Source organism: Thalia democratica, unplaced genomic scaffold (genome assembly GCF_965202585.1).
Source record: "Thalia democratica unplaced genomic scaffold, ktThaDemo2.hap1.1 HAP1_SCAFFOLD_240, whole genome shotgun sequence".
NCBI lineage: Eukaryota > Metazoa > Chordata > Thaliacea > Salpida > Salpidae > Thalia > Thalia democratica.
The window spans coordinates 65,204-79,784 of NW_028139356.1; the positions used below are offsets into that span (position 1 = coordinate 65,204).

Genomic DNA, 14,581 nt, shown 5'->3' on the forward strand with positions numbered 1-14,581 from the left:
AATCCAAGTTTGACTTATAATTTTCAATACTGTTCAGCTAATATTTTTTAATTTATTTTAAGTCAAAATGATACTTAAACTCGAAAGTAAAAACTGTTAGAACTTTTAAAACTATGGCATTTATGTTTAAGAATATTTTGTTGTAATTATTTTTTAATTTCCAGGACTTAAACGATCAAGAAACATTCAAGAATGAAGAATTAGACAGTCGCATTGAAATTGATCTACCAACAAAACCTCAGTCGAATGATAAAGATTCTTTTGTGTTAGTTATCATTAAGTTTTGTCAGGTGCGGTAGGACTTTTTATGTGTACTATTTTATGGGCACTATTTTATGTGTAGAATTGCTGCATTCAATTTTGATGTGATGTCATCAAAATTATGTGTAGTATTTAGATGTTGCTGCAATTAAGTTGCTGCAATTAAATGAAAAATAAATTACTGTCCAGGCCTTATATAAATATTATGGATAGTTTTTGTAGTTTTAAGTTTATAAACAAACAAATAAAATATAACTTGAATAAACATAAACCAATAGTATGATTTATTTATACATTTATTTAAATAATAATTTGTAAACTAACAGAAGTAGTGGCTAGACTTATTAAAAGATTATGGATAGATTTTTTCAAGTAATTTTTAATAAAGAAAAAAAAAACTTTAATACACTTTAACAAATTGTTTGATTTATATGTATATTTATGTAATTTATTGTTTTTATACTAACAGAATTAATGGCTAGTCATATAATAAGTAATTTTGGTATTTTTTTTTATTTAAGATTTTATAAACAAAATTTATAAATTAAACTTGAACACACATAAACTGTTTGATTTAAATCTAAAATTGTTTGATTTATAGTTTTATATACGTAATTTGTATTTAGTAAACTTATAGAGTAGAGGTTTGGCCTTATGTGTACTACTTTATGGGCACTATTTTATGTGTAGAATTGCTTCAATCAATTATGCCCATAATTTGATGTGATTTCATTCAAATTATGGGTAGTATTGAGATGTAGCTGCAATTAAGTTGCTGAAATTAAATGAAAAATAAAATACTGTCTAGATCTTATATAAATATTATGGATAGTTTTTGTAGTTTTAAGTTTATAAACAAACAAATAAAATATAACTTGAATAAATATAAACCAATAGTATGATTTATTTTTACATTTATTTGAGTTATATTTTGTAAACTGACAGAAGTAGTGGCTAGACTTATTAAAAGATTATGGATAGTTTTTTTATGTAATATTTAATAAATAAATAAAAAACTTGAATACACTTAAACAAATTATTTGATTTATATGTATATTTATGTAATTTATTGTTTTTATTAACAGAATTAATGGCTAGTCGTATAATAAGTAATTTTTTTTTTTTTTTTAAAGATTTTATAAACAAAATTCATAAATTAAACTTGAACACACATAAACTGTTTGATTTTATTCTAAAATTGTTTGACCTATAGTTGTATATACGTGATTTGTATTTAGTAAACTTATAAAGTAGAGGTTCGACCTTATGTGTACTACTTTATGGGCACTATTTTATGTGTAGAATTGCTTCAATCAATTATGCCCATAATTTGATGTGATTTTATTCAAATTATGGGTAGTATTGAGATGTAGCTGCAATTAAGTTGCTAAAGTTAAATGAAAAATAAAATACTGTCTAGATCTTTTATAAATATTATGGATAGTTTTTGTATTTTTAAATTTATAAACAAACAAAAACAACTTGAATACACATAAACCAATAGTTTGATTTATTTTTACAATTATTTAAATTATGTTTTGTAAACTAACAGCCGTAGCGGCTAGACTTACTAAAATAATATGAAGAGTTTTTTTTTATGTAATATTTAATAAAGAAAAAAATTATTTGATTTCTAATTATATTTATGTAATTTATTTTTTTTGTACTAACAGAACTAATGGCTTGGCATTTTATAAATATTTTGGATATTTTTTTTATTTAAGATTTGAATAACAATATTAAAAAATAAAAATTGAACACACATAAACCAATTGTTTGATTTATACTTGTATAGATGTAATTTATATTTACTAAACTTATAGAAGTAGTAGTTTGGTCTCATGTGTACTATTTTATGGGCACTATTTTATGTGTAGAATTGCTTCAATCAATTATGCCCATAATTTGATGTGATTTTATTCAAATCATGGGTAGTATTGAGATGTTGCTGCAATTAAGTTGCTGAAATTAAATGAAAAATAAAATACTGTCTAGATCTTATATAAATATTAAGGATAGTTTTTGTATTTTTAAATTTATAAACAAACAAAAACAAAATAACTTGAATACACATAAACCAATGGTTTGATTTATTTTTACATTTATTTAAATAATATTTTGTAAACTAACAGAATTAGTGGTTAGACTAATTGAAAGATTATGGCTAATAAATTTAAATTTTACTTATCTAACACTTAACAAAATAAACTTAAACAACTATAAAAAACAAAGTTTTTAAATAAGTTGTTATTTTAATGAATAAAAGATAAATCACTAACAAGTATATTGATTTTTTTTCTATTCTTACAAAATTTTTCTGTTAATTAATGCTTTCTAAAGATCTACCCTTTCAATATTAAAGTAAGTAACGTGTAAAGAAGTAATAAAAAAGAATAATAAAGAATTAATAACGAAAGACACTTGTATTACAACATTAGCAGATTAGCAAAAAACTAACATGATTAACCTATCTTTAAATATTTATTTGATATGTAGTAAAAACGTATACTTGATAAATAATAAAGAATTTAGATGATAAATGACTAATACCTTGTTTAGAACTTTTTTTGGTATACTAAAACTTATCAAATTGAAAAATAAACACTAAGAAGAACACTTAAAAAGTGATTGTCTTCAGTACAATATAGTGACTGTGAAATAGCCTTGAAGAGGCAGTCCCCTGCTCCAGAGTTTTTAATTGGAATTAACTCTGTAGGCAAACCAAGTTGCAATTCTAAGGCTGTTTTATCAACTTCATGAGTTTCATCAAAGTGTACACTTTTTCTAAACCCACAAAGTGACCTCAAACTTAATCTGGAAAATTCGCTAAAGAAAAGTTTTTTAAACTCATCTTCTGGCAAGTGTTTCAATTTACTAATTAAAGAAAAACTTCTTGTGTCATAGCTTTTAAAAAAGAAACCTGTTACAAAAATATATAAAACAAATTTAGTAAATGATCTTATTTGTATGGTTTGAACTAAGGTATAAATTGCTTTTTACTGTTTTACAAAGTTCAAATTATTTTTGATATTTAACCAGTCAAAGGCAGAAACCAAAAAACATGGTAAAATTAAGAAACTCAAATATAAAGCAACTAAGATTACTGTGCAAGAACTAAAAACTACATAATTAAACTGTGTAATAACTGATACCAAAATACAGGGTTGTCACTCATTTTTTAATTTTTTTTCCAAATTTCTTCCAGATCTTTAAAAGTACATATTTTTGGGTCTTTTTTTGTGTAAAATTAAATTTAAGGTAAGATGACTATGTTAAATAATATAAAAAAATAAAAAAAAATCCTGTAGAGCTACTTTAAATCTTTTTTTTTAATTTCTGATGATGAAAAAAAAATTCTTTCTATGAAATAGATTTTTTGTGTCAAATTTAAATTTTACTACTAAACATGTTCAAACTGTATAAAATTCCAGGTTTTATGTTTAAAATTCAATGTTTTTCCTGTTTTGTTCAAAATTTCTTAAATTTAAGGTTTTTCAGGTTTTTTTTCCATAAATTTACAAACTCAAGGTTTTTCTATGTTTCCAGGTAAAGAGGCAACCCTGAAAATAATATCAGGGTTGCCACACACTCAGGGAACTCAGGGAATCTCAGGGAATTTTCAAACTGTAGAAAATCTCAGGGAAAATCAGGGAATCTCAGGGAAACTCAGGGAATTTTGGAATTTTCTTTCAACTCAGGGAAACTCAGGGAAGTTTTGATTTTTTCTCTAAATTTCAGGGAAGTTTTTGAAAATCTCAGGGAAATTTTTTTTCTAGATCTAGAATGAGGTTTAGTTAATCCAGTTTCAATATTTTGTTCAAAAGTAGTAATTTTTATTATTTAAGTGGTTATTTAGAATTTTTTTAGCCTTGCGGCTAGTTCTTCAATATTCTTAGTATTAACATTGTAGTTTTTTAAGTTTTAAATTTATATTTACTTAAGTAAAATCAAACAGTTTAGAGAAATGAAAGTTGTTGTTAACTATTCATTGAAAAGTTCTAATAAACTTTTTATTTTTAGTTACTTATATAGTTTAAAAAACACTATGTTGTACTATTAGTTCTTATTTTTTAAATAATAAAGTTATTTTGTTATTTGTTTACAACTACTTGTTTTCAGTAAAAAAATTAAAATGAATATAGATTAGTTTTGTATTACTTTTGTTAAAAAAATAGAGGTCAAATTTTTGTTTACAAATAATAATTTCAAAAGTAGTAGCAGTAATGGTAATTAATTTTTTAGTGTGAATGTTTTAATATATTTTGAACTGACTGCAGAAGCATACACATACAACCTTCCTTTTATTATTAAAGAAGAAAAATAAGAATGAGGTATTAATAATTTGTGTTAGGAGAAAAATTTTTTTTTAAGATTTGAAAAATACTCAGGGAAACTCAGGGAAATTTAGGTTACTCAGGGAAATTTTTGGTCACTCAGGGAAGATTTTTTGGCTCAAAGAGTGGCAACCCTGTAATATTACTATTACTAAAAAAAAAATTAATGAGCATTATAACAAATACTTTAACCTAAAAAGACCAACTTAACAACTGTTTTACTACTTATATACTTATTTTCTATATTTTACAAAAAAAAGTTAATATTAATTCTGTTATATAGTCTTCTATTTTGCTGCTGACACTTTTACTTGTTTTAAGTTTTAAATCTTGTAAAAAACTACAAAATATTTTAAACAATACAAAATATATAAAATGTTAAAATTATATTTTTTTGAACAAAATATATTTTGTATATATTATATATTACTTTTATAGTTAGAAATATAAATTTCCAATATGAAAAACAAAAACAAAAAAAAAAATTGATCAATTTTTATGAAACAATTAAAAGTTACACACCAATTTTTAAAGTGATTTGGCTATTTAAATAAAACAAGAATTCAGAAACTTAACCATAAGCAAATTTTTAACACTTAAAACACTAATGTAAATTTTCAATGTTTTGCTTTAGTCAGTATTGTTTACATGGAATAAACATAAATTTAAATTCAACATTTTAGAGGTTTTTATACTTACAGTTTTTGTTTGTTTACAAAAGAAAAATACAAAAATTTATTTCACTTAATTGCAGCAACTTAATTGCAGCAACATCTAAATACTACACATAATTTTGATGACATCACATCAAAAATTGAATGCAGCAATTCTACACATAAAATAGTGCCCATAAAATAGTACCCATAAAAAGACCTACCCGTCAGGTGTAATTCTTATTATGACGCATTTTAAAAATAAAATGCTATAAATAATAGTACAAGCTTGCAGTTAAAATTTTGAATAAAACCAATGTATCATTAACATTATATTGAAGGGTTATTAACTAATATTTGCTCCACCTACAGTATCAAACTGGGTCAACCTTCTGGTGGAGCAAGCTTGGGTGAAAATGTTGAATGTCGAATTACAGTTACCAACGACATTTTGCCGGGAAAAATTGATTTTGCTTCACCGACAATATCTGCTAAACAAACTGATGAAGAAATTGTTGTGAAAATAATAAGAAGCCAATACACTGAAGGTAAAAATAGCTTAAAAACTAATTGATTAAATTCATTCACTTCGGTATTTATATAGGAATGTAGTTTACTAAAATAAGTATACATAATAAAATAAACAGACAAAGTAAAAGTCGGGTGGAAAACAGTCTGCAAAGACGAGAACTCTCCGTTCGCAAACATTTCCGGAGTGAAGACATTCGAAGAAGATGAGGACGAATCCCACATCGAGATAAAAATTCCCCAGGAAGCCAGAAACGTAACAAAAGATAATTTCGACATTGTGCTTAGTGATCCAAAACCTTCGACTTCTGTTGTCGACAAAAACAACAAGTGCAGCGTCACCGTCGATAATGACGTCATAGAAGCTGTGCTGCAAATGACGAAGGATAATGTTAAGGCGAAGCAGAGTGATGAGAAAGTAGTCGTTCCGGTTGAGAGGACAGACCAGTTGAAGGGAAAAGTTACTGTTCCGTGGAAGATCCAACCTGTGAGCTCAGACTCCGTTTACATGAACATAGGAGGTTTGTTAATTTCTAACAAGAACTTTAGTTGTTAATATATAAGGTTGAGGTGTTTTAACATTAAATTTGACTTTAAAATATTATATGAACAAATTAAGTGAAAACATAAGTTATACTAGTTTTTGGGACTGTAGATTTTAGTTTTTGACTACTCTGAGTACAGTCAAGCTTTGGAATTACTGTTTTTAATAGTTTTTTTTGTTGTCTATCTTAAACAGAACAACAAAATGTTTTTTTTTTCTACAGGCGAAGTTAAATTAGACGACGATGAGAAAGAAGGAGAAATTGTCATTGAAATTCCTCAGCTTCCGCTGTCGAACACAGAAGAAACGGTGACTGTTGTTCTTGAACAACCATACGGTGTTCCTGCTAAATTAGGAAAGAACAACAGCTGCAAGATGTCCATCACACATGACAAAGGTACGTTATATTATATAGTTATTCAAATGATTAGAAAATTTCAAAACGAAACAAAAAACATCTCAATTACACGTTTATAAAGTATTCAAAACTAAGTTGTGCTCACTATAATACCAATTTTGATTTTTTTAATAACTCTCATAAGTTTTATAATATTTATACTAAATCTTATAATCAATGTAGGTCAAGGAATAGTCGAGATGGGATCTCCACAAGTAACTTGTTCGAGCGAAGACGATGAAGCTCAAATTTCAGTGATCAGAAAATTTGCATGCGCTTTTGCAGCTCAAGTTCAATGGTCGGCTGCTGATGGTGACGCTTTGTTACAGCAGCATTACGACATGAAATCGGGAGTTCTCAACTTCAAAGCCGGTGAGTCTCAGGCCAACATCAAAATACCGCTCCTCAACGACCCTAGTGGCAAGACGCGTCATTTCACAGTGTTTGTAGATGACGTAATTGGCAGGGACAAGAAAGGAGAAAAGCTAGAAACCAAAGTGGTTGTTGCCAACAAAGCAGGTATGTTGTTGTTCTTTGATTTAACTTATAATTTTTGTAACTTTTAATTTAAGTTATTTGATATAAGAAATTTAAATTCCCGACGGAAAATTTACCAGCAGTTTGTCACACTTGAAAAAAAAAACTAACCTTTTAAAAATGTTACTACTTGTTTTTGTCATTTAGTTTCCATATACATACAACTAATATTTTCATACAGTTCTCCCAGGAAAAGTGAAAGACTTGTCGGCCGAGTTGGAATCCCCCACATCGATACACGTGGCATGGAAGAAGCCGGAGGAGGGTGGTTCGATCACCGGGTACAAATTTATGTATTGGGACAGACCCGAGGAAATCATCGCTGCTAATGTCGACCATGATGTATGTACTGGGGCGTGTTTTAAACCTTATACTTATTTAATTCTTTATACAACCTTTGTCATAAACTCTTTAAGAAACAGTTAGTAGATGAAAACCTGATTTTAAGATTTTGTCTTTATTAACTCATTGTAAAAACTAAACTAATTAAAAAGTTTTTTTTTACTTAAAGTATACCTACATAAAAGTATAAGAAGTACACATTCCAGAAATAAATAAGCCAGTTCAGCTCAACGATACTTTTCGGTTTTTCTGATAGTTTAGGAATATCAAGGTTCAAATTGTGTCTAATTGAAAAGTTTCAGATTAACAAATCAGTTTAACAAGAGTAGTTTTGTCGAAGTAGTTTTCACGAATAATTGTGCTAAACTGTTTTTTTTTCACAAAACTTAAATTTTAATTTAAAAAAGAAATGTAGTACAAAGTATAAATTTAATTTTGTTTGCGATAACGTTATAAGGAAAAATAATAATGCCATTAAAATTTCAGGTGAACGAAATGATAATAGAGCACTTGGAGCCGATGGTAAAGTACAACATGAAAGTTGTGCCTTTAACGAGGTAGGCGATGGTCCAGATTCTAAAGTCGTCTCTGTCGAAACATCACCAAGTAAATAAATTTTTCGTTAAGTTTAATTAGTTAAACGATGATATCTACATTAATTCATCGTAAAAATCAATTGAAAAAAAATATATTACTTATTTATCATAAAACATTATAACTGATTTATGTTAAACCAACTTTTACTATTTCTGCAAAAATATTTTTACTTAAAAGTTTAAGTTAAAATATTCTAAGTGCTACAGACCAATTAAATACTCTAGACCGTGCAACCTTTTAAGCTCGCACATGATATTTTTTTAGTACCTGGTGTAATTAGTCACGAGAAACCAGAGGCTTCTATCAAGCAAAGTGATAAGAAGCTGGTGTTGAAACTGACCAGAGAATCAGGTGTTAACGGTCGTGTTATTGTACCTTGGAAATTGTGTGCTTCCAACGATGATTCTCCTTACAAGGTAATATTAATCATACAAATATTATAACTTTTGCGTATGTCGTGAATGACGTTCTACATAAGTGTGTATTAAAGTAGAAATATTAGAAACTACATATATAAACAATTATACAGCAAAGTATTTCTTATTAAAATCTAAAGTATTAACTGTAAAATAAAATGAAGGCATAGTCATAGTGAAATAAAGTAGTTATCAAAGAAACATATATATATTTAAATTAGCAAGGTTTTTAAGCAAGTTTAACAATTCTAGGAAATGGAAGGTCAGGAAACATTCAAAGACGGTGAAATTGAAAGTCACATTGAAATTGAACTTTCTGAAACTCCACAAAAATCTGACTCTGAAACATTCACGTGAGTTTGATCAACTAATGTACAAATTCGTTATTCGTTATTTTTGAACAAAGCAAAACTTGGAAGTTTAAATTCATAATAGCAAAAAAGTTTCTATAGCATAAATAGACATAATGGTACTTTTATATAATCGAAGTTGTAAGTTATAATTCCATGTTTTTTTTTCAAAAAATTTATTTAGCTTTTTAGTATAAGTAGAAAAAAACACTGCAATAACTTTTTAGCGTTACTTTGGGTCAACCTTCTGGTGGAGCAAGTTTGGGTGAAAATGTTGAATGTCGAATCACAGTTACCAACGATATTTTGCCGGGAAAAATTAATTTTGCTTCACCGACAATATCAGCGAAACAAACTGATGAAGAAATTGTTGTTAAGATATTAAGAAGCCAATACACTAAAGGTAACTTAAAAAAGCACTGCATTAAAGTTAAACACTACTTTAAATAGCAAAATATGCATTTGATTCACCACCAGGAGGTTTTAGTATAACAATTTTAAACACTTACATTTTTAATAATTATAAGTAAAAGTTAAAAACAAGCAAAATTACCAGTTAACTTTATTTTACACAGACAAAGTAAAAGTAGCGTGGAAGGTGGTTTCAAAAGACCCCGACTCCCCGTTCGCCGGCCTTTCCGGAGTCGAGACTTTCGACGAGGGCGAGGAGGAATCCCACATCGAATCGACGTGCCCCAGGACCCGCGTGACGTCACAAAGGATTCGTTCGACATCGTGCTCAGCGACCCGAAACCGTCCACTTCCGTCGTGGAGAAAAACAACAAGTGTCAGGTCACAGTCGACAATGACGTCATAGAAGCTGTTGTCAACCTGGACAAGGACGAGGTTGACGCAAAGCAGTCAGACGGGAAGATCGAGCTGACGGTCAGGAGGGGCGAGCAGTTGCAAGGAAACGTTGTAGTTCCGTGGAAGGTTCTTCCAAGCAGCTCCGACTCTGTTTACACCAATCTTTCAGGTACCTTAAAATTTAAACTTTTGAGCGGTTCGTTTTAAAATCACTTCAGAGTGTTTACAACTAGTGTACAAAGAGCAACTTAAAAATTGTATTGAATTCTAAAAATAGAAGTTTTATATTTATTATAATTGTAAAAATCTTAAACAGGTGATGTAAAGCTCAAAGAAGGTGAAGATGAAGGTTTGATAAAAATAAAACTTCCACAAGTAGCTTTGTTAGACGAAGAAGAAAAGGTCACAGTCGTCATAGAAGAACCCCACGGTAGCCCATCTAAACTAGGGCCAGAAAGAAGTTGCCTAGTAACCATCAGGCACGACAGGGGAGAAGGAATAGTCGAGATGGGATCTCCGCAAGTAACTTGTTCAAGCGAAGACGATGAAGCTCACATTTCAGTGATCAGAAAATTTGCATGCGCTTTTGCAGCTCAAGTTCAGTGGTCGGCTGTTGATGGTGACGCAATATTGAACGAGCATTACGACACAAAAACTAGTGTCCTTAAGTTCAAAGCTGGAGAGGCACAGAAGCTTATCAAGATTCCGCTTCTCAATGACCCAAGCGGTAAGACGCGCTTCTTTACCGTTTCAATCGATGACGTAATTGGCAGGGACACGAAAGGGGAAAGTTTGACCACTAAAGTCGTTGTCGCAAACAAAGCAGGTAATTGGTAAAAGTGTTGAGTTTGTTTTGAATATTAATTTTTTTTTGTAGTAGTTTTTAGAAATTAGTAGTACGTTTTGTGAATAATGTTTGGTTATATTTTTTTAATTTTTCATAGTTCTTCCTGGAAAAGTGAAATCCCTGAAAGGAGAGTTAGAAGGACCATCAGTAATAAACGTGAAATGGGAGAAACCTGAACAAGGTGGACCCATTGACGGATACAAAGTTATTTTCTGGGACAAACCTGGAGATGAGAAGACTGTATCCGTAGATCCTGATGTTAGTTTTTGTTGTACCACAAACGTGTACCATTGATAGTTTTATGTTTATATTATTAGGAAATAAAGTAATCAAACTAACATATTACTCTTTAAAATCATACATTTCCGAGAACTTTTAAGCCTAAGTAGATACTTTTTAACCTAAATTAATTTAAACTATAGTATAAATTTTAATTATAATTATTTTATAAGTACTTTAAATAATCTTCTAAATTTTAATTCAAACAAATATTGACAATGTGAATCAACTTTTAAGGTTGAAGAAATGAACATAGATAATATCGAACCTTTGACAAAATACAACATCAAAGTTGTTCCATTCAACAATGTCGGAGATGGTCCATCGTCTAAAGCAGTCTCAGTAGAAACTCCTGGAAGTCAGTCTATCTAACTTTCATTTATTACTAGTATAAATTTCTATCACACCAAACTACTTGAGACCATAATAAAATAATATCTACAAAAATATAATTTTTACTTACTTTTCTTTGTATACAACACAATTTACATCATATATTAAAACTCAGTTCCGGGATCGGTTCAGTTCGAGGACTACTTGAAAGAAGTGGGTCAGACAGATAAGAAGCTGGTCATCAAGTTGGTAAGAAGCAGTGGCAAAAATGGTAGGATTGTTGTTCCGTGGTCAGTGTCAAAATGCGATGATGGATCCGGTTTCAAGGTAAATTTACTTTTAGTAGTATGAAATTTGTCTTATAAAGTAATTGACTTTTAAAGTCATAATAAAAACTGGTTTTTTGTATCTTTTATTCTATTTAAGAGTAGTTTCGAAAAGTATACCTATTTGTTCATTAATTGTTAACTTAATTTTAAAGAATATTTAATATGCTTATAACTAAACACTTTATAGGACTTGAACGGACAAGAAACTTTCAGAAACGGAGAAACAGAAAGTCATATTGAAATAGAACTACCAGAGGAGCCCCAGTCAGCTGATAACGAGACATTTGTGTAAGTTTACAATTTTAACTATAAATTCGACATTTTAACGTAAACTAATGTTGAAACCCGCATGAGTGAGTAAAATTTATGTACGCTAAAGTATGTCTTTAAAGTTATAAACTAATAATGTTAGCCTGTTTATATAACTATGTAGTTTTTAAAAAAAACATTTGTAACAAAATAAAAAAGCTAAGCTTAATGAACATGTAAGTTCGAACAAAACATCACAGCATAACCCTCGGAGAACCATCGGGAGGAGCCAGTTTGGGAGACAACACTGAATGCAAGGTGGTTGTTACTTACGACGTGCTGCCTGGTCTGGTTGATTTCGTAAAATCTTCTGTGAATGCCAAACAGACCGATAAGGAAATCGTTGTTGCTCTGAAGAGAACTCAGTATAAACAAGGTAATTTTGAATAATTTCTTTTTTATTTCATTATTTTTTCAAATTTTTTTTTTTTTACAAAAACTGTTGCTAGCTTTTTTCACACAAGTTGAAATAATTAAGTAATCATCTAGCTTAGTTTTTAAAATAAATTCTATTTTAAAAATAAAATGATTTGTCAGTTTATTATGATATTCTAGTTTTGCTAACTAAAAAACCTTGTTAACAAAACAGACAAAGTAAAAGTTGGGTGGAAAACAGTCTGCAAAGACGAGAACTCTCCGTTCGCAAACATTTCCGGAGTGGAGACGTTCGAAGAAGATGAGGACGAATCCCACATCGAGATAAAAATTCCCCAGGAAGCACGTGACATCACCAAGGACGTTTTTGACGTCATACTCATTGACCCGAAGTCACCCACCGCCACTGTCAAGAAGAACAACAAGTGCGTTGTGCAAGTGCAGAATGACGTCGTTCAGAGCTTGATTAGCATGGACGATGACGAGGTTGGTGCGAATCAGACTGACGGGAAAGTTGAGCTGAAACTGACGAGGAGCGATGGAACGAAAGGAAAAGTCGTGGTGCCTTGGAAAGTGCTGCCTGACAGTCCTGATTCAGTGTATGCCAATATTGGAGGTAACTGCTTAGAAAAATATCAAGATATTTTATATTACTATTAACATATGTAATAGTTATTCTTAGTTTTAACGTTTAGTACTTTAAACAATATTGAGGTTTTACATATTTGATTCAAGTCTAAGCAAATGTTACTGTAAGTCCAAGTAAAATGAGATTAATATTAAATTGAAATTACCTTGATTTACGATCTTGTTAGTTTTCAGCTAGGTAACGATAACATTTCTTAAATTTACAAATGCAAATAAATACTAGGTGAAAGTGTATTTGATGATGGTGAAGCGACAACTGTCATCAACTTCGAATTACCACAAACTGCACTTGCTAACCTAGAAGAAAAAGTCACAGTTGCTTTGGAAGAACCCCACGGTAGCCCTGCTAAACTGGGGCCAGACAGAAGTTGCCTAGTAACCATTAGACATGACAGGGGAGAAGGAATAGTCGAGATGGGATCTCCTCAAGTAACTTGTTCGAGCGAAGACGATGAAGCTCATATTTCAGTGATCAGAAAAATTGCATGCGCTTTTGCAGCTCAAGTTCAATGGTCGGCTGCTAATGGTGACGCTGAATTTGGAAAACACTACAACCTAAATGAAGGTGAGAAAAAAAAAAAGCGTTGTAAACATGCTTTATTTTAATATTCTATGGCTAAACTAAAGTAAGACAATAATTATTTAAAAGCTTAAGCTTTAATACTTTTAAAATATGAAACTTTGTTTTATGCTTACCTTTAAAAAAATAGTTATATTAATTTAGATTTTTTGTAGCCTTTTGTATACTAATCTTTGTACATAAATTTAAAGAAGCTGTTTAAGTTCTTAGTTAATCGTATTTTCATTTTCTTAAGGTGTTGTAAAAATGAAACCGGGAGAGTCGAAAAAAAGGATAAGAATACCTCTTCTGAACGATCCGAGCGGAAAGACAAGAAACTTCAGCGTTTCAATTAAAGAAGTGACTGGAAGGGACTCGAAAGGAGATTTGCTAACTACTAAAGTTGTTGTTGCTAACAAAGCAAGTAAGTAACTTTTTGAAACACCTTTTGTATCTTTTTCTTATTGAATAAGAAATGCATAAAGACTGAGTATTTTATTCTTTTTATAACAGTTTTTTTGTTTCACATTTTGTTTGTAAAATAAAATGTTTATTTGAATATTAGTAAAACTTATTGCTGATTGTTGTTTTGTCTGTTTTTCACAGTCCTCCCTGGAAAGGTAGATGATATTGAGGCAGAATTGAACGGGCCATCAGCGATAAATGTTTGTTGGAAGAAACCTGAAGAAGGAGGTCCTGTTGACGGATACAAAGTATTATATTGGGACAAACCTGAAAGTGTCGAGACTGCTGAAGTCGATAAAGATGTAAGTTTTTTTGCTTTTCAAAATTATTTTTTATTTTTCTTCTAAATTTTTTTTTGTTTTGTACTATTATTTCCTTAAAAACATAACATTTTAGTAATCGCTTCTTATAATTTGCATAAAACTTTCATAATAATTATACTTAACAACAGAAACTTATCAATTAAAATGTAATGTTATTATTTATAAACACATAATAAAAACAGCAAAAATGTTACAGACTGAGACTTATGTTGTTGAAGACTTGAAGCCGTTGACGAAATATAACATTAAAGTTTTGCCGTTCAACGACGTTGGGGACGGTCCTTCGTCTAAAGTGGTCTCTGTTGAAACACCAGGAAGTAAGTAGCTCAAAAAAAAACAGTTTTTAAA

The 14,581-nt window shown here is 29.8% G+C and overlaps 1 protein-coding gene across 1 annotated transcript in view; it reads left to right on the top strand.

Moving 5' to 3' along the window:
• Nucleotides 1–14,581, top strand: part of LOC145846000 (uncharacterized) — a 62,226-nt gene that overhangs the window by 46,942 nt on the left and 703 nt on the right. The window contains exons 77-98 of the mRNA XM_082952965.1: nucleotides 165–265; nucleotides 5,621–5,796; nucleotides 5,896–6,297; nucleotides 6,544–6,717; nucleotides 6,901–7,236; nucleotides 7,436–7,596; nucleotides 8,083–8,153; nucleotides 8,474–8,609; nucleotides 8,862–8,962; nucleotides 9,187–9,362; nucleotides 9,516–9,935; nucleotides 10,083–10,592; nucleotides 10,711–10,871; nucleotides 11,130–11,250; nucleotides 11,401–11,552; nucleotides 11,742–11,842; nucleotides 12,064–12,239; nucleotides 12,453–12,854; nucleotides 13,110–13,451; nucleotides 13,702–13,869; nucleotides 14,052–14,212; nucleotides 14,430–14,550. Of these exons, the coding sequence (XP_082809091.1) occupies nucleotides 165–265; nucleotides 5,621–5,796; nucleotides 5,896–6,297; nucleotides 6,544–6,717; nucleotides 6,901–7,236; nucleotides 7,436–7,596; nucleotides 8,083–8,153; nucleotides 8,474–8,609; nucleotides 8,862–8,962; nucleotides 9,187–9,362; nucleotides 9,516–9,935; nucleotides 10,083–10,592; nucleotides 10,711–10,871; nucleotides 11,130–11,250; nucleotides 11,401–11,552; nucleotides 11,742–11,842; nucleotides 12,064–12,239; nucleotides 12,453–12,854; nucleotides 13,110–13,451; nucleotides 13,702–13,869; nucleotides 14,052–14,212; nucleotides 14,430–14,550 (4,669 nt within the window). The remainder of the gene's footprint in view (nucleotides 1–164; nucleotides 266–5,620; nucleotides 5,797–5,895; nucleotides 6,298–6,543; nucleotides 6,718–6,900; nucleotides 7,237–7,435; nucleotides 7,597–8,082; nucleotides 8,154–8,473; nucleotides 8,610–8,861; nucleotides 8,963–9,186; nucleotides 9,363–9,515; nucleotides 9,936–10,082; nucleotides 10,593–10,710; nucleotides 10,872–11,129; nucleotides 11,251–11,400; nucleotides 11,553–11,741; nucleotides 11,843–12,063; nucleotides 12,240–12,452; nucleotides 12,855–13,109; nucleotides 13,452–13,701; nucleotides 13,870–14,051; nucleotides 14,213–14,429; nucleotides 14,551–14,581) is intronic.